Source organism: Scyliorhinus torazame, chromosome 17 (genome assembly GCF_047496885.1).
Source record: "Scyliorhinus torazame isolate Kashiwa2021f chromosome 17, sScyTor2.1, whole genome shotgun sequence".
NCBI classification, from domain to species: Eukaryota; Metazoa; Chordata; class Chondrichthyes; order Carcharhiniformes; family Scyliorhinidae; genus Scyliorhinus; species Scyliorhinus torazame.
The window spans coordinates 3,329,493-3,350,197 of NC_092723.1; the positions used below are offsets into that span (position 1 = coordinate 3,329,493).

General features: G+C 46.1%; 1 protein-coding gene across 1 annotated transcript in view; it reads right to left on the reverse strand.

Annotated features, from left to right (window-relative positions):
* Nucleotides 1-20,705, reverse strand: part of LOC140393644 (acidic mammalian chitinase-like) — a 55,274-nt gene that overhangs the window by 19,365 nt on the left and 15,204 nt on the right. The window contains exons 5-7 of the mRNA XM_072479923.1: nt 16,907-17,072; nt 7,954-8,078; nt 6,872-6,995 (exon numbers count right to left, since the gene is read on the reverse strand). Coding sequence (XP_072336024.1) covers nt 6,872-6,995; nt 7,954-8,078; nt 16,907-17,072 — 415 coding nt within the window. The remainder of the gene's footprint in view (nt 1-6,871; nt 6,996-7,953; nt 8,079-16,906; nt 17,073-20,705) is intronic.

A 20,705-nucleotide genomic window follows, 5' to 3' on the forward strand; every position in this document is an offset into this window, starting at 1 on the left:
TAGTGACACAGTGACCACAGTGACACAGTGACCATAGTGACACAGTGACCACAGTGACCATAGTGACACAGTGACCACAGTGACACAGTGACATAGTGACACAGTGACCATACAGCCAAGGACAGTCTGTCCTTTAAAAGCACTTGTCTTTGCAGGGGCAGGCCAGTCGATTTCGGCGGGAGTGGAGCTGGCTGGTTAGTCAATTTCAGCAGGAGCTGAGAATTTTTCTTTTTTTTAAATTAGTTTTTTAGGCGGGAACAGGAAGTCGACCCGCGGACGTCTGGGAAGACCCTCACCAATAAATTCTGGTGGAGAGGAAACCCGAGACACTACACGTGTAGTGTCTCCCACCCGCCCTCCTCCGCTAACCTAATAATAAAACCCATTGGTCTGAGGTAGGTACCATATTTTATTATATTATTATTATTTTTATAAAAATTTAATTTAGTTGTTAGCCAGATCTTGGTAGAAAGTAAGAGGAATGGCAGGGAAGGGAGTGCAATGTTCCTCCTGCAGGCTGTTTGAGGTGAGGGATGCAGTTAGTGTCCCTGCTGATTTTACCTGCAGGAAGTGCTGCCATCTCCAGCTCCTCCAAGACCGAGTTAGGGAACTGGAGCTGGAGTTGGAAGAACTTCGGATCATTCGGGAGGCAGAAGGGGTCATAGATAGCAGCTTCAGGGAATTAGTTACACCAAAGATTGGAGATAGGTGGGTAACTGTAAGAGGAACTGGGAAAAAGCAGTCAGTGCAGGGATCCCCTGCGGTCGTTCCCCTGAGAAACAAGTATAACGCTTTGGATACTTGTGGGGGGGGGGACTTACCAGGGGTAAGCCATGGGGTACGGGCCTCTGGCACGGAGTCTGTCCCTGTTGCTCAGAAGGGAAGGGGCGAGAGGAGCAGAGCATTAGTAATTGGGGACTCTATAGTCAGGGGCACAGATAGGAGATTTTGTGGGAGCGTGAGAGACTCACGTTTGGTATGTTGCCTCCCAGGTGCAAGGGTACGTGATGTCTCAGATCGTGTTTTCCGGGTCCTTAGGGGGGAGGGGGAGCAGCCCCAAGTCGTGGTCCACATTGGCACTAACGACATAGGTAGGAAAGGGGACAAGGATGTCAGGCAGGCTTTCAGGGAGCTAGGATGGAAGCTCAGAACTAGAACAAACAGAGTTGTTATCTCTGGGTTGTTGCCCGTGCCACGTGATAGTGAGATGAGGAATAGGGAGAGAGAGCATTTAAACACGTGGCTACAGGGATGGTGCAGGCGGGAGGGATTCAGATTTCTGGATAACTGGGGCTCTTTCTGGGGAAGGTGGGACCTCTACAGACAGGATGGTCTACATCTGAACCTGAGGGGCACAAATATCCTGGGGGGGAGATTTGTTAGTGCTCTTTGGGGGGGTTTAAACTAATGCAGCAGGGGCATGGGAACCTGGATTGTAGTTTTAGGGTAAGGGAGAATGAGAGTATAGAGGTCAGGAGCACAGATTTGACGCCGCAGGAGGGGGCCAGTGTTCAGGTAGGTGGTTTGAAGTGTGTCTACTTCAATGCCAGGAGTATACGAAACAAGGTAGGGGAACTGGCAGCATGGGTTGGTACCTGGGACTTCGATGTTGTGGCCATTTCGGAGACATGGATAGAGCAGGGGCAGGAATGGATGTTGCAGGTTCCGGGGTTTAGGTGTTTTAGTAAGCTCAGAGAAGGAGGCAAAAGAGGGGGAGGTGTGGCGCTGCTAGTCAAGAGCAGTATTACGGTGGCGGAGAGGATGCTAGATGGGGACTCTTCTTCCGAGGTAGTATGGGCTGAAGTTAGAAACAGGAAAGGAGAGGTCACCCTGTTGGGAGTTTTTTATAGGCCTCCTAATAGTTCTAGGGATGTAGAGGAAAGGATGGCGAAGATGATTCTGGATATGAGCGAAAGTAACAGGGTAGTTATTATGGGAGACTTTAACTTTCCAAATATTGACTGGAAAAGATATAGTTCGAGTACAATAGATGGGTCGTTTTTTGTACAGTGTGTGCAGGAGGGTTTCCTGAAACAATATGTTGACAGGCCAACAAGAGGCGAGGCCACGTTGGATTTGGTTTTGGGTAATGAACCAGGCCAGGTGTTGGATTTGGAGGTAGGAGAGCACTTTGGGGACAGTGACCACAATTCGGTGACGTTTACGTTAATGATGGAAAGGGATAAGTATACACCGCAGGGCAAGAGTTATAGCTGGGGGAAGGGCAATTATGATGCCATTAGACGTGACTTGGGGGGGATAAGGTGGAGAAGTAGGCTGCAAGTGTTGGGCACACTGGATAAGTGGGGCTTGTTCAAGGATCAGTTACTGCATGTTCTTGATAAGTATGTACCGGTCAGACAGGGAGGAAGGTGTCGAGCGAGGGAACCGTGGTTTACCAAGGAAGTGGAATCTCTTGTTAAGAGGAAGAAGGAGGCCTATGTGAAGATGAAGTGTGAAGTTTCGGTTGGGGCGGTGGATAGTTACAAGGTAGCGAGGAAGGATCTAAAGAGAGAGCTAAGACGAGCAAGGAGGGGACATGAGAAATATTTGGCAGGAAGGATCAAGGAAAACCCAAAAGCTTTCGATAGGTATGTCAGAAATAAGCGAATGACTAGGGAAAGAGTAGGACCAGTCAAGGACAGGGATGGGAAATTGTGTGTGGAGTCTGAAGAGATAGGCGAGATACTAAATGAATATTTTTCGTCAGTATTCACTCAGGAAAAAGATAATGTTGTGGAGGAGAATGCTGAGCCCCAGGCTAATAGAATAGATGGCATTGAGGTACGTAGGGAAGAGGTGTTGGCAATTCTGGACAGGCTGAAAATAGATAAGTCCCCGGGACCTGATGGGATTTATCCTAGGATTCTCTGGGAGGCCAGGGAAGAGATTGCTGGACCTTTGGCTTTTATTTTTATGCCAGAGGACTGGAGGACAGCAAATGTGGTCCCTTTGTTCAAAAAGGGGAGCAGAGACAACCCCGGCAACTATAGACCGGTGAGCCTCACGTCTGTAGTGGGTAAAGTCTTGGAGGGGATTATAAGAGACAAGATTTATAATCATCTAGATAGGAATAATATGATCAGGGATAGTCAGCATGGCTTTGTGAAGGGTAGGTCATGCCTCACAAACCTTATTGGGTTCTTTGAGAAGGTGACTGAACAGGTAGACGAGGGTAGAGCAGTTGATGTGGTGTATATGGATTTCAGCAAAGCGTTTGATAAGGTTCCCCACGGTAGGCTATTGCAAAAAATACGGAGGCTGGGATTGAGGGTGATTTAGAGATGTGGATCAGAAATTGGCTAGCTGAAAGAAGACAGAGGGTGGTGGTTGATGGGAAATGTTCAGAATGGAGTACAGTCACAAGTGGAGTACCACAAGGATCTGTTCTGGGGCCGTTGCTGTTTGTTATTTTTATCAATGACCTAGAGGAAGGCGCAGAAGGGTGGGTGAGTAAATTTGCAGACGATACTCAAGTCGGTGGTGTTGTTGATAGTGTGGAAGGATGTAGCAGGTTACAGAGGGATATAGATAAGCTGCAGAGCTGGGCTGAGAGGTGGCAAATGGAGTTTAATGTAGAGAAGTGTGAGGTGATTCACTTTGGAAGGAATAACAGGAATGCGGAATATTTGGCTAATGGTAAAGTTCTTGAAAGTGTTGATGAGCAGAGGGATCTAGGTGTCCATGTACATAGATCCCTGAAAGTTGCCACCCAGGTTGATCGGGTTGTGAAGAAGGCCTATGGAGTGTTGGCCTTTATTGGTAGAGGGATTGAGTTCCGGAGTCGGGAGGTCATGTTGCAGCTGTACAGAACTCTGGTACGGCCGCATTTGGAGTATTGCGTACAGTTCTGGTCACCGCATTATAGGAAGGACGTGGAGGCTTTGGAGCGGGTGCAGAGGAGATTTACCAGGATGTTGCCTGGTATGGAGGGAAAATCTTATGAGGAAAGGCTGATGGACTTGAGGTTGTTTTCGTTGGAGAGAAGAAGGTTAAGAGGAGACTTAATAGAGGCATACAAAATGATCAGGGGGTTGGATAGGGTGGACAGTGAGAGCCTTCTCCCGCGGATGGATATGGCTGGCACGAGGGGACATAACTTTAAACTGAGGGGTAATAGATATAGGACAAAGGTCAGAGGTAGGTTCTTTACGCAAAGAGTAGTGAGGCCGTGGAATGCCCTACCTGCTACAGTAGTGAACTCGCCAACATTGAGGGCATTTAAAAGTTTATTGGATAAACATATGGATGATAATGGCATAGTGTAGGTTAGATGGCTTTTGTTTCGGTGCAACATGGTGGGCCGAAGGGCCTGTACTGCGCTGTATTGTTCTATGTTCTATGTTCTATGATCCGATTGTAGAAAGTTACATTGCTCAAAGAGAATGTTAGGCCCATGGTACCTAATGCCAGCTCTTTAATAGTGTTCCAGATAATCCCACTTTCTTCATGGTCCTATACATTTATAGAGGGCTTTCTAACAAGTATTGTAAGCCAGGAGCTAGCCATGTTCCCAACAGATAAACTTCAGCCGGCTGTGGAAGAACTGGAGGGGCAAAGTTAATCCGCCGAAACATCACAGCAGGTACCAGGAAAGCAACCGAAAACCTGCACGATGTGTACTGGTGCTTGCAGACTGGTTGGACCTCTTTAGAATGATACTCTTATTGATTTATAAAAATTATTTGCAATGCATCAATCCAGCAGAAGATGAAATGAAAAAAATGAATAAAAATGATGTGGGTGCAGTTGATAACACGGTGAATTTGAGGGAATTCTGCAATCTGGGCCAACACAACACAACACAACAGTGATCCACAGCTTGTCAATTATATGGAAATCTGGTAACCAGGTAACCAGTAAATCTGCCATTGCAGTGAACTTCGAAAGACAACTATCCACATAAATTTCTAATTGACCAAATTGAACAGAATGACAAGAAGGTGTCAGGAATGTTTCCTTGGAAAAATCCCACAATCTCTGTACTTCGCAAAGTCAGCCATCAGAAACCAATTCTGGCAAATCAATGGCCGATTTAACACAGGCAAAAATTTAATTTTTGTCTGTAATTCATCATCTATTGGTTCCTTGCTTCGCTTAATTTTTGTCAGAGTTCAAGAAGAAATATATTTTCCAACCCCTTCAAAGAAATGTTCCAACAATTGTAAATTAAATATGTGGGGCGAAATTCTCCGGTATCGGCGCGATGTCCGCCGACTGGCGCCCAAAACGGCGCAAATCAGTCGGGCATCGCGCCGCCCCAAACGTGCGGAATGCTCCGCATCTTTGGGGGCCGAGCCCCAACCTTAAGGGGCTAGGCCCGCGCCGGACGAATTTCCACCCCGCCAGCTGTTGGAAAAGGCCTTTGGTGCCCCGCCAGCTGGCGCGGAAATTACATCTCCGGGCGGCGCATGCGCGGGAGCGTCAGCGGCCGCTGACAGTTTCCCACGTATGCGCAGTGGAGGGAGTCTCTTCCGCCTCCGCCATGGTGGAGACCGTGGCGAAGGCGGAAGGGAAAGAGTGCCCCCACGGCACAGGCCCGCCCGCGGATCGGTGGGCCCCGATCGCGGGCCAGGCCACCGTGGGGGCACCCCTCGGGGCCAGATCGCCCCGCGCCCCCCCCAGGACCCCGGAGCCCGCCCGTGCCGCCTTGTCCCGCCGGTAAGGTAGGTGGTTTAACCTACGCCGGCGGGACAGGCATTTTAGCGGCGGGACTTCGGCCCATCCGGGCCGGAGAATCGAGCTGGGGGGGGGGGGGGGGGGGGGCCAACCGGTGCGGCACGATTCCCGCCCCCGCCGAATATCCGGTGGTGGAGAATTCGGCAACCGGCGGGGGTGGGATTCACGCCAGGCCCCGGCGATTCTCCGACCCGGCGGGGGGTCGGAGAATCTCGCCCCAGGTTTTTGCCATTTTATGTACTGGTGGAGTATGAGTTTCCGAGATAGGGGACAGAGGCTGGGACTCGGTACAAACAGACAGAAAAACCGGCCCAAACAGGGACTGTTGTGATTAGTTCTCCCAGCAAGGACTGGACTGTGGGCGAGTTACTGCCTTGAGAAGAATACTATGTATAGTTAAATAAACTTCTGTTTGCTTACCGCTGGCTTCCTCAAGTTACTAAATTCATAGAATGTTGTCATTTATTGCAAGGAGAATTGAAAGATAGAGTAGGAAGGTGATGCATCAATTGTACCGGGCATCTGGAGTGCTGTGTAGCGTTTTGGACTTTTTATTTAAAGGAAGATGCAAATGCATTGGAAGCAGTTTAGAGAAGGGTTACTCGGTTAATACCTGGAATGGGCAGTTTGTTTTATGAAGAAAGGTTGGACAGTTGGAGTTTAGAAGAGTTAAAAAGCAACTTGAAACATTGAAGATCCTGAGGAGTGTTGACAGGTTGGATGTGGAGAGCTTTTCATCCAGTGGGAAAATCTAAAACTAGGGGTCAAGGTTTAAAAATAAGGGGCTCATTTAAGACATTTGTTCTCTGGGAATTGAGGCTGAGTCTTTGAATATTTTTAAGGCAGAGGTAGATAGATTCTTGAAGCAAGGTGGGGGTGGGGGGGTGAAAGGATATCGGGGGTAAGCAGAAATGTGCAATTGAGCAAATCATAGAAGAATCATAGAAGTTTACAGCATGGAAACAGGCCCTTCGGCCCAACCAGTCCATGCCGCCCAGTTTTTACCATTAAGCCAGTCCCAGTTGCCCGCACTTGGCCCAATAGAATCATAGAAGTTTACAGCATGTGCTTACAATGTGCAATTAAAAGGAGATCAGCCATGATCTTATTGAACAATGGAGCAGGTGTTATTCCTATTCCTGCTCCTAATTCGTATTTACGTACAATGTGAATTTGGGACTTGTACACATACCATGCTGAAAATTGCAGATTTGTGCCTCTCTGGAGAGGTGCTATACAAGGGGCTGTCATGTCTAGTAAACAAATTCCAGGAACCATGAAAATCGTAAGTCATCACATGGATAAAATCCAGGTATCTGTAAAAATGAAAATCCAGTAAATTAAATTCGAAATAATTAGTAGAAAGTTGGATATATCGGGACTATATATATTTAATTTGTGTACCAAACATTCCCAATCATTTCCCCTCATTATTGTAAGACAAATTTATTTCACAAGAAAAGCAATGGGGGTTTGGTGGAGATCCTGCGAATATTCAGTAAGGTTGTCACTGCCGTTATGACAATGGGAGGGGAGCAGTTGCCACCACCACCATCGTAAAGGAAGTGCAGGTCAGTAGGTGCGGCAGCAACAAGGGAGAGAGAAACAGTTAGAGCTTTGACTCCAATGTGACTCTTGTTCGGAACTGAATTCCAAAGTTCCGAAGAAGTCGTACTGAACTCGAGATGTTAACTCCGTTTCACTGCCACCAGCCCTGCTGAGTTGTTCCAGAACTTTCCGTTTTCATTTCTGATCTGCAGCATCTGCGGCATTTTATTTCTATTGATCCACCATAATACCTCAAGTTCCCAGTTTCTTACTGGACTCAGGCATGAGCTTCTCCAGAAGCTGTTCCTCCCTTACAACACTGACAACAATTCGAAAATATCTAATTGGCTGTAAAGCCCTTTGGGATGTCCTGATGCCATGACAGGTGCTTTATAAATGCAAGTCTTTCTTTTAATCAAGCCTGTGGATTTAGTGCATTGATAAAACCATTGAATTCTTGCATCTTGATTTATTTGTTTCCCTCTTACTCTTTTCAGCCTTGCTGGTGTCCTGCTTGTGGACGCCATCTCTTACCCCAAATCTTTCAATTAAATAGTAGCTTTGCCCAACCTGAATTCACCTCAATTATTGAGAGACTAAAATAGGATCCCAGGAGTACGGTGTCATGGAGTTGACCCAAGCATCACGACACAGCAGCATTTGTTCATGATATCCGATTGTGAAAATTGCAAAAGGAAGGTTTTGTCTTCAATAGTTGATACTTACTGAGCAATTTGCTTCACCTCAAAACCAGCATCAATTTTATCTTTGCCAGCAGGCAAAGCAGCTGTAAGCAGCAGTCTGGGTTTTCCACTTTTTTTTGCTTCTGTTTTTAAGGTTTGTTTGAATTCCTGGAAGAAGGATCACATTTTGACATGGAATAACTGTCCCATAATTCACACTGAAACTGTCCCATAATTTACACTGACACTACCATAATTCACACTGACCACTGTCCCATAATTCACACTGACACTGTACCACAATTCACACTGTTCCATAATTCACACTGACACTACCATAATTCACACTAACACGGTCCCATAACTCACACTGACACTGTCCCATAATTTACACTGTCAGTGTCCCATAATTCACACTGACACTGTACCATAATTTACACTGACACTGTACCATAATTTACACTGACACTGTCCCATAATTCACACTGACACTGTACCATAATTTACACTGACACTGTACCATAATTTACACTGACACTGTCCCATAATTCACACTGACACTGTCCCATAATTCACACTGACACTGTCCCATAATTCACACTGATACTGTACCATAATTCACACTGACGCTGTCCCATAATTCACACTGACACTCTACCATAATTCACACTGACCCTGTACCGTAATTCACACTGACACTGTCCCATAATTCATACTGACACTACCGTAAATCACACTGAAATTGTACCGTAATTCACACTGACACTATACCATAATTCACACTGAAACTGTACCATAATTCACACTGACACTGTACCATAATTCACACTGACACTGTACCATAATTCACACTGACACTGTACCGTAATTCACACTGACACTGTACCGTAATTCACACTGACACTGTACCGTAATTCACACTGTACCTGTACCATAATTAACACCGACACTGTCCCATAATTAACACCGACACTGTCCCATTATTAACACGAACACTGTCCCATAATTCACACTGACACTGTACCAAAATTCACACTGACACGGTCCCATAACTCACACTGACACGGTCCCATAATTCACACTGACACTGTACCATAATTTACACTGACACTGTAACATAATTCACACTGACACTGTACCATAATTCACACTGACATTATACCATAATTCACACTGACACTGTACCATAATTCACACTGAAACTGTCCCGTAAATCACACTGACACTGTCTCATAAATTACACTGAAACTGTCCCATAATTCACACTGACACTGTCCCATAATTCATACTAGCACTGTACCGTAATTCACACTGACATTGTACCATAATTCATACTAGCACTGTACCGTAATTCACACTGACATTGTACCATAATTCACACTGACACTGTAACATAATTCACACTGTCAATGTCCCATAATTCACACTGACACTGTCCCATAATTCACACTGATCCTCTACCATAACTCGCACTGACACTGTACCATAACTCACACTGACACCCTACCATAATTCACACTGACTGTCCCATAATTCACACTGACACCCTACCATAATTCACACTGACACCCTACCATAATTCACACTGCCACTGTCCCATAATTCACACTGACAATGTCCCAAAATTCACACTGACACTGTACCATAATTCACACTGATACTGTACCATAATTCACACTGACACTGTCCCATAATTCAAACTGACACTGTCCCATAATTCAAACTGACACTGTACCATAATTAACACTGACACTGTACCATAATTCACACTGACAATGTCCCAAAATTCACACTGACACTGTACCATAATTCACACTGATACTGTACCATAATTCACACTGACACTGTCCCATAATTCAAACTGACACTGTCCCATAATTCAAACTGACACTGTACCATAATTCACACTGACACTGTCCCATAATTCACACTGACAATGTCCCAAAATTCACACTGACACTGTACCATAATTCACACTGATACTGTACCATAATTCACACTGACACTGTCCCATAATTCAAACTGACACTGTCCCATAATTCAAACTGACACTGTACCATAATTCACACTGACAATGTCCCAAAATTCACACTGACACTGTACCATAATTCACACTGATACTGTACCATAATTCACACTGACACTGTCCCATAATTCAAACTGACACTGTACCATAATTCACACTGACACTGTACCATAATTCACACTGATACTGTACCATAATTCACACTGACACTGTCCCATAATTCACACTGACACTGTACCATAATTCACACTGATACTGTACCATAATTCAAACTGACACTGTCCCATAATTCACACTGATACTGTACCATAATTAACACTGACACTGTCCCATAATTAACACTGACACTGTCCCATAATTCACACTGATACTGTACCATAATTAACACTGACACTGTACCGTAATTCACAGTAACACTGTAACATAATTCATACTGACGCTCTACCATAATTCAAACTGACACTGTCCCATAATTCACAGTAACACTGTAACATAATTCACACTGACGCTCTACCATAATTCAAACTGACACTGTCCCATAATTCACACTGATACTGTACCATAATTAACACTGACACTGTCCCATAATTCACACTGATACTGTCCCATAATTAACACTGACACTGTACCGTAATTCACACTGACACTGTCCCATAATTCACACTGACACTGTCCCATAATTCACAGTAACACTGTAACATAATTCACACTGACACTACCGTAATTCACACTGAAATTGTACCGTAATTCACATTGACACTGTACCATAATTCACACTGAAACTGTACCGTAATTCACACTGAAACTGTACCGTAATTCACACTGACACTGCCCCATAATTCACACTGACAATGTCCCATAACTCACACTCACACTTATACTGTACCATAATTCAGACTGACACTGTACCATAATTCACACTGACACTGTCCCATAATTCACACTGATACTGTACCATAATTCACACTGTACCATAATTCACACTGACACTGTTCCATAATTCACACTGACACTGTCCCATAATTCACACTGATTCTCTACCATAACTCGCACTGACACTGTACCATAATTCACACTGACACTGTACCATAATTCACACTGACTGTCCCATAATTCACACTGACACCCTACCATAATTCACACTGCCACTGTCCCATAATTCACACTGACAATGTCCCAAAATTCACACTGACACTGTACCATAATTCACACTGACACTGTACCATAATTCACACTGATACTGTACCATAATTCACACTGACACTGTCCCATAATTCAAACTGATACTGTACCATAATTAACACTGACACTGTACCATAATTCACACTGATACTGTACCATAATTAACACTGACACTGTCCCATAATTCAAACTGACACTGTCCCATAATTCACACTGACACTGTCCCAAAATTCACACTGACACTGTCCCATAATTCACACTGACACTGTCCCATAATTCACACTGATACTGTACCATAATTCACACTGACACTGTACCATAATTCACACTGATACTGTACCATAATTCAAACTGACACTGTCCCATAATTCACACTGATACTGTACCATAATTAACACTGACACTGTCCCATAATTCACACTGATACTGTACCGTAATTCACACTGACACTGTCCCATAATTCACACTGACACTGTCCCATAATTCACAGTAACACTGTAACATAATTCACACTGACGCTCTACCATAATTCAAACTGACACTGTCCCATAATTCACACTGATACTGTACCGTAATTCACACTGACACTGTCCCATAATTCACACTGACACTGTACCATAATTCACAGTAACACTGAAACATAATTCACACTGACGCTCTACCATAATTCACACTGACACTGTCCCATAATTCACAGTAACACTGTAACATAATTTACACTGACACTGTACCGTAATTCACACTGACACTACCGTAATTCACACTGAAATTGTACCGTAATTCACACTGATACTGTACCATAATTCACACTGACACTGTACCATAATTCGCACTGATACTGTCCCATAATTCATACTGACACGGTACCGTAATTCACACTGAAACTGTACCGTAATTCACACTGAAACTGTACCGTAATTCACACTGAAACTGTCCCATAATTCACACTGAAACTGTACCGTAATTCACACTGAAACTGTACCATAATTCACACTGACACTGTACCATAATTCGCACTGATACTGTCCCATAATTCATACTGACACGGTACCGTAATTCACACTGAAACTGTACCGTAATTCACACTGAAACTGTCCCATAATTCACACTGAAACTGTCCCATAATTCACACTGAAACTGTACCGTAATTCACACTGACACTGTACCATAATTCACACTGATACTGTACCATAATTCACACTGACACTGTCCCATAATTCAAACTGACACTGTCCCATAATTCACACTGAAACTGTACCGTAATTCACACTGACAATGTCCCATAACTCACACTCACACTTATACTGTACCATAATTCAGACTGACACTGTACCATAATTCACACTGACACTGTCCCATAATTCACACTGACACTGTCCCATAATTCATACTGACACTGTACCATAATTCACACTGTACCATAATTCACACTGACACTCTACCATAATTCACACTGACACTGTCCCATAATTCACACTGACACTGTCCCATAATTCATACTGACACTGTTCCATAATTCACACTGACACTCTACCATAATTCACACTGATTCTCTACCATAACTCGCACTGACACTGTACCATAATTCACACTGACACCCGACCATAATTCACACTGCCACAACGCGCCACAGCGAAAAACCGGACCGACCTCCTCAGAAGACAAACATGGGACGCAACCGACAGAATACCCTTCGTCGTCCAGTACTTCCCCGGAGCGGAGAAACTACGTCATCTTCTTCACAGCCTTCAACACGTCATTGATGACGATGAACATCTTGCCAAGGTCATCCCCACACCCCCACTACTTGCCTTCAAACAACCGCGCAACCTCAAACGAACCATTGTTTGCAGCAAACTACCCAGTCTTCAGAACAGTGACCACGACACCACACAACCCTGTCATGGTAATCTCTGCAAGACGTGCCAGATCATCGACATGGATACCACTATTACACGTGAGAACACCACCCACCAGGTACGCGGTACATACTCGTGCGACTCGGCCAACGTTGTCTACCTCATACGCTGCAGGAAAGGATGTCCCGAAGCGTGGTACATTGGCGAGACCATGCAGACGCTGCGACAACGAATGAACGGACATCGCGCAACAATCACCAGGCAGGAATGTTCCCTTCCAGTCGGGGAACACTTCAGCAGTCAAGGGCATTCAGCCTCTGATCTCCGGGTAAGCGTTCTCCAAGGCGGCCTTCAGGACCCGCGACAACGCAGAATCGCCGAGCAGAAACATATAGCCAAGTTCCGCACACATGAGTGCGGCCTCAACCGGGACCTGGGATTCATGTCACATTACATTCATCCCCCACCATCTGGCCTGCGAAATCCTACCAACTGTCCTGGCTTGAGACAATTCACACCTCTTTAACCTGGGGTTACCCCATCTCTGGATCTGTAAAGATTTAATCACCTGCTAATGCTCGCATTCCTAGCATTGTTTGGCATCTTTGAATTTGTCTATATATGTGTTTCTGGAACAGACCTCTGCATTCACCTGAGGAAGGAGCAGCGCTCCGAAAGCTAGTGACATCGAAACAAACCTGTTGGACTTTAACCTGGTGTTGTAAGACTTCGTACCATAATTCACACTGACACTCGACCATAATTCACAATGGCTCTTACCCATAAAATAATTCTCACCTGGTAAAAACAGGCTGTGATAAGCTTACAGTTACACGGGCCTTTCTGTACTGAATACCTTTCGTTAATTGCTAAATATAGAAATGCAGGGGATGGACACATCTGAAACAAACACTGGGTTAGAACTGGTGAAAGCTATTAAATGAAGGCTGTGAAATAGACTCTTTCTGAGCTGGTCACACCATGTTAAGCCAATGAAAGTATTGATTATTTACTGACGTAACAATATGTTGAAAACACACACAATTCGTCAGACAACACGGGCGGGATTCTCCGCAATCGGCGCGATGTCCGCCGACCGGCGCCAGAAACGGCGCAAATCAGTCGGGCATCGCGCCGCCCCAAAGGTGCGAAATTCTCCACATCTTGAGGGGCCGAGCCCTCACCTTGAGGGGCTAGGTCGGCGCCGGACTGATTTCTGCCCCACCAGCTGGCGGAAAAGGCCTTTGGTGCCCCACCAGCTGGCGCGGAAATGACATCTCCGGGCGGCGCATGCGCGGGGGCGTCAGCGGCCGCTGACGGCATCCCCGCACATGCGCAGATGAGGGGGTCTCTTCCGCCTCCGCCATGGTGGAGACCATGGCGAAGGCGGAAGGAAAAGAGTGCCCCCACGGCACAGGCCCGCCCGCGGATCGGTGGGCCCCGATTGCGGGCCAGGCCACCGTGGGGGCACCCCCCGGGGCCAGATCGCCCGGCGCCCCCCCCAGAACCCCGGAGCTCGCCCGCGCCGCCTTGTCCCGCCGGTAAGAGAGGTGGTTTGATTCTCGTCGGCGGGACAGGCATTCCAGCAGTGGGACTTTGGCCCATCGCGGGCCGGAGAATCACCGGGGGGGGGGGGGCCCCGCTGACCGGCGCTGCGCGATTCCCACCCCTGCCGAATATCCGGTGCCGGAGAATTCGGCAACCGGCGGGGGCGGGATTCACGCCGACCCCCGGCGATTCTCCGACCCGGCGGGGGGTCGGAGAATTCCGCCCCACATATCTCACAATCTGGGCCGGGATTCTCCCCTACCCGGCGGGGCGGGGGGTACCGGCGGGATGGAGTGGCGGGAACCACTCTGGCGTCGGGCCGCCCCAAAGCAGAACAGCTTGGTTTAGTCTGAATTGTTCAACTCTCAGCATGACTTTGACAGGCTGTTATGTACGTGTTACTGTGGCTGGCAGTTTGTTGTATGGGGAAGTTGCTTAGATATGTGGAGTGATTTCTTAATGGCAAGAACAATAGACAAAAACACAAGCGGTATAAAATACTGACATTTAAAATGTTCTATTTAGTTACCATTTTGACTGGATGTGACACAAGGGGCTAACCAATGGGGAGGAGGTTCGATTTAATTCCAAAATTGATTCCAATCACTGGAGATCTGGCTATTGAGGAGAATCCATGTTACAGAACACTCTAATGACTCGCTTGACTCTTTAACCCTTCCATGAACTGCTTCAAATTATTATGCTATTTGAACTGATTTGAACCATTATCTGTCATTTGCATGAACGTACAAGACTCTATTGATGGCTAAACCAGATTATTAATACAAAGAACATTCTAGAAACAAAACATCTGGCGTGACTGACATCAGTTATCCTTTAAGAGTGAAGTGGGATTCTTGCACATAAGTCCTGAGGCGATAAGGATGTTTATTCAATTAGCTCACACTATCCACACTTAGCACTACACTCCGTATGCTCACCTGTTGCCCGTGTCTATGTCTTTACATTGGGTATTTATCGTATGTCCTATGTTTTTGTCATGTATGGAACGATCTGTCTGGACTGTACACAGAACAATACTTTTTACTGTAACTCAGTACACATGCCAATAAATCAAATCCAATCTATATCGCACTCCATGCCATATTTTGCCTCATTTTTAGGAGCACATTTTCCAGAAGGTGCTGAACCTTTGGAAGGGGCAGCTGAAGTATCTGGTGGGAGTTTGAGTCACAATAATCATGGCAGCACCAATCATATCATTGTGCAGTTGTATTTTCAAATCATGCAAAATGACTTGCTGGTAACTTGGATAAAGTGATCCCTTTGAATGAAGCTCAGAACGCTTGAGATTAAAAATGAATTTAAATAGTGATGCGTTTCTTCTGTCAATGATGTAGAGTGCAGAATACGTGATCCACGTTATAAAATAGAAAACTAGGATCTCTGCTTGTTATTATGGATTAAACGGCTTGCTGTTTACTGTTCCGAATCCAGATTTCCAGCTTGATTGGTGACCCATGTTGAGTTAGTTCACCTTAACGTGGAAAGTTAGATTGGGGTTAAAGTTGACTTCTGCGACTCTGAGAATTAGAACTGAAGATAAAACACTACATAAAATGTACATGTGTGTATGTATATATGTTTGTGCATATTAGAATATTGGATGAGACTGGAACAGCGCTGTGCTGTGATGGTCTCTGTATTTCTAATACCATTGAGTGACTGGACTTCTAAATAAAGCTTGGCCCTGGAATGTGATGGCTGCTGTTGTGGGCCAGGGTTTAGAGAACCCCAAAGAGCATCATGGACTTCACCTGACCCACAACTTTTACTAGATTGTGGTATGGGGAGCACACGGCCCACTCTACAGGTGTGGTACAGCAGAAATGGAAAAGTATTTTTTAAAGCAAAACAATGTTTATTCTATGAACTCAAGTTAACCTTTTTAAAACATACAGTGAACATCTTAGCAACCATCAATTCAAATACAACCCCCAAAGAATATAACACTAAGTAATCCTCAATAACTTCCCAAACAACATCCAGAAGACAAAAGAAACATCTTTTAACAGAAGCACGTTTGGTTTACATTCAAAACTGAGAACATTTATAATTCTGAATTCACCAAATGATCAAGAGATAGTCTTTTCACGGCAGAGAGATCAACAGTACACCTGCTCTGTCTGGCTTCAGCTCCAACACTGAAAATGAAACTAAAACACACCCTGCAGCAAACAGCCTAAAATGAAAGTAAAAAGCTGACAGACAGCCCAGCTCCACCCACTATCTGACATCACTGCAGTAGTAAACACCCATTTCTGAAAGGTACTCTCACATGACACAGGTTATGGAACTCAGCAAATGCTGGTCCCTCAGGACAAAAAAGGGGGAAAAAGAATGACATTTATTTTCCTCACCTTAAGCAAAACTGTGAATCTTTTCTTGTTTCCAGGTGGACTTCCCGTTGAATCTGGTTGGTCCCAGACTATGTCTAAACCATCAAATTTATACTTCCTAACAAACTGAATTGCAGATCTGATGAATTTTGCACGATTTAACTTCACGACAATTGTGTTGTTGAACCTGAAATGGTGGAAAGAATGATTGAAATACCTTCATCTCGTTTTGTCAAGTTCAGACTTCTTAAATTATTTTTGTTAGTATTTATTATAACTTCAATCTTAAATCAAAACTGCATGTAGAAAATATTTTTGAAAATTCTCTCAAAGATCCATTTTACTGGACACCATCTAGTCACAGACAGCTATCATGGTTTTATCTGATAATGTACCTATGCACAATGCTAAACTGGTTGAAACAAAACATAGGTGTGATAGAAATTGCACCTAATAGCTTCCAATTCACTGAGAGCCAATTTTGCGGGTAATATCTTGCATCCTAAGGATATCTGAACAATCTCTGACCCGATATTGGGTTTGGTAATTTTGCAGGCATCGGTTATGGCCACCTAAAACAGCCATCAATCCCTTCGTTAGGTGGTAATGTGTGATCAAAAGCCTGCTTTAGGTTCCCACGGGCAAATCACGTGTCCTTGAACAGTTATTAGGCGTATTCTGCTCATGTCTTCTGAACATAGAGGGCGTGTAAATAAGTTCCCAAAAAGATAAGTTACTTTTCATTTCAAGAAAGTAGAGCTCTTCCTGCTCCACAACACTCCTGGGGTCCACCCCATTGGCCTCTGGAGGCAATCAGGTGCCAGCAACTTACTCAAATAATGACCAGGTCCAATTAGGGGCTGGCATTAGGCCTCTTGGTTAAGGAGTCAATTCATTGTTTGGCATCTACTTGAAGCCTGAAACTGGGTTTCAGGGACTTTCCATCCCATGATATAGACAAAAAAGACATGTCCATCGATTATTGATCACTCTGGCAAAGAATTGCAATGGAGTTGCACCTGCCAAACACAAGAATTAAACTGGAGTCCGAACCATGTTTAGCTGCATTCTTGGCGATGATGTCCTCAAACTGGGTAAGGTGCAAAGAAGTATTTCCCTTGTATCTTTAACTACTTTGAGGAATGGACTTTATCAGGTTTTTAGATATTTACAGAGAGGCTGTGTGTTGCTCTCTCTCTCTCCCTCCCAAATTTCTGAACTGCAGAGAAATCTGGAGACCCTGATGAATTTACAGTAAAAGCCATTACACACTGAAAGCAAAGACATCCAATGAGAGGTCTGGATTAAAGAAAGATCGAGCTGGAAGACATTCATCGGAAACAGAAACTTTTATCCTTTTACTTTTCGTATTATTTTTACGCCCCTCTTTTCCCTCTGTGTTTGTCTGTCTTGTGTGTATGCAGAGGGTGGGGCGAGTTCAAGAGGGGGTTAGAAATTAGATAATAATTAACCAGTTGTATTTGTATTTAATTATAGTTATTGCTATTAATGACAATTAATTGTGTTTAAATTTACAAACCTGGGGCGAGATTCTCCGACCCCCCGCCGGGTCGCAGAATCGCCGGGGGCTGGCGTGAATCCCGCCCCCGCCGGTTGCCGAATTCTCCGGCACCGGAGATTCGGCAGGGGCGGGAATCGCGCCGCGCCGGTTGGCGGCCCCCACCCACCCCGCGATTCTCCGGCCCGGATGGGCCGAAGTCCCACTGCTAAAATGCCTGTCCCGCCGGCGTAGATTAAACCACCTACCTTACCGGCGGGACAAGGCGGCGCGGGCGGGCTCCGGAGTCCTGGGGGGGGGCGTGTGACGATCTGGCCCCGGGGGGTGCCCCCACGGTGGCCTGGCCTGCAATCGGGGCCCACCGATCCGCGGGCGGGCCTGTGCCGTGGGGGCACTCTTTCCCCTCAGCCTTCGCCACGGTCTCCACCATGGCGGAGGTGGAAGAGACTCCCTCCACTGCGCATGCACGGGAATGCCGTCAGCGGCCGCTAGCGCTCCCGCGCATGCGCCGCCCGGAGATGTAATTTCCGCGCCAGCTGGCGGGGCACCAAAGGCCTTTTACGCCAGCTGGCGGGGCGGAAATTCGTCCGGTGCGGGCCTAGCCCCTTAAGGTTGGGGCTCGGCCCCCCAAGATGCGGAGCATTCCGGAGAATTTCGCCCCTTGTGACTGTAATTATTGAGCAGCCAAAGACTTCGGGTATTTTTAAAATTAAGAGCTAATTTTTACTTTGTTACGACTCTGAGTCAACTGGGGCTGGAATTGTCAGCACACTGACCCAAGGTGTCGGAACATAATTTGAGGGCTCAGTTCCGTGATCCTTGGAGCAGTAGATGATGATGTTTGGGGTACAGTGTATATTAAAGAGGCACCAGACTTTTAATAGTGTAACAGGATATGTCTGGAAGCTGCTCAGGCTCCTCCCCAAGTGGAGGACCTGCCTTTGGTTTATTTACAAGGGTTCGAAAGGACAAGCTAATTGAATTGGCATGTGAATTATAAACAGAGGTGCCCGCTAAAGCTAAGAGGGCAGAGATATGTTGGTTGAGTGCTTTGGTATGATAGACGACCAATAGTCCAAGGGGTGTAGCATTAAAGACCTTGGGCGGGATTCTCCGCAATCGACACGATGTCTGCCGACCGGCACCATAAATGGCGCGAATCAGTCCGGCATCGCGCCGCCCCAAAAGTGCGGAATTCTCCGCATCTTGAGGGGCTGAGCCCTCACCTTGAGGGGCTAGGCCCGCGCCGGACTGATTTCCGCCCCGCCAGCTGGCGAAAAAGGCCTTTGGTGTCCTGCCAACTGGCGCGGAAATGACTTTGCCGTGCGGCGAATGCGCGGGAGCGTCAGCGGCCGCTCACGCCATCCCCGCGTATGCGCAGTGGAGGGGGTCTCTTCCGCCTCTGCCATAGTGGAGACCATGGCGAAGGCGGAAGGAAAAGAGTGCCCCGTGGATCGATGGGCCCCAATCGCGGGCCAGGCCACCGTGGGGGCACCGCCCGGGGCCAGATCGCCCCGCGCCCCCCCAGGAGCCCGCCCGCGCCGCCTTGTCCCGCCGGTAAGGTAGGTGGTTTAATCTACGCCGGCGAGACAGGCATTTTAGCAGCGCGATCTGGCCCCCGCCGAATATCCGGTGCCGGAGAATTCGGCAACCGCGGGGGGGGGGGGGGGGGGGTGGATTCACGCCAGCCCCCACTGATTCTCCAACCCGGCGGGAGGTCAGAGAATCTCGCCCCTGATGTGGATTGCAAATATAACTGCTTTGCAATAAACCTGGTTTTCTTTTGACCATCCCGATTTGGACTCAACTAAATGCAGCAAAAAGAAAGAGAGAAAGCTTTTCAAATGAAAATTAAATTGATGAAGTTGGAATCAGAGAGAGAGGAGAAAAATCCAAAGAGAGAGACTTCCAACTTCAAACACTGGAATTCAAAAGGGAGGTGCCAGGAACGAGAGGGGAGATTAACCCTCGAACATACCCAGTGACGATATCTCAATACTTTTCCAAGTGTTACCAAAATTTAAAAGAAAGTAGAGGCATTTTTCATGGCTTTTGATGGAACAGTAGCACAAATGGAGTGGCCAAAAGAAAAGTGGATATTCCCCGTGCAGAGTAAACTGCCTGGGCCCACATATAATCAACTGCCTGAGCCCACATATAATAAACTGCCTGGGCTCACATATAATAAACTGCCTGGGCCCACATATAATAAACTGCCTGGGTCCACATATAATAAACTGCCTGGGTCCACATATAATAAACTGCCTGGGCCCACATATAATAAACTGCCTGGGCCCACAT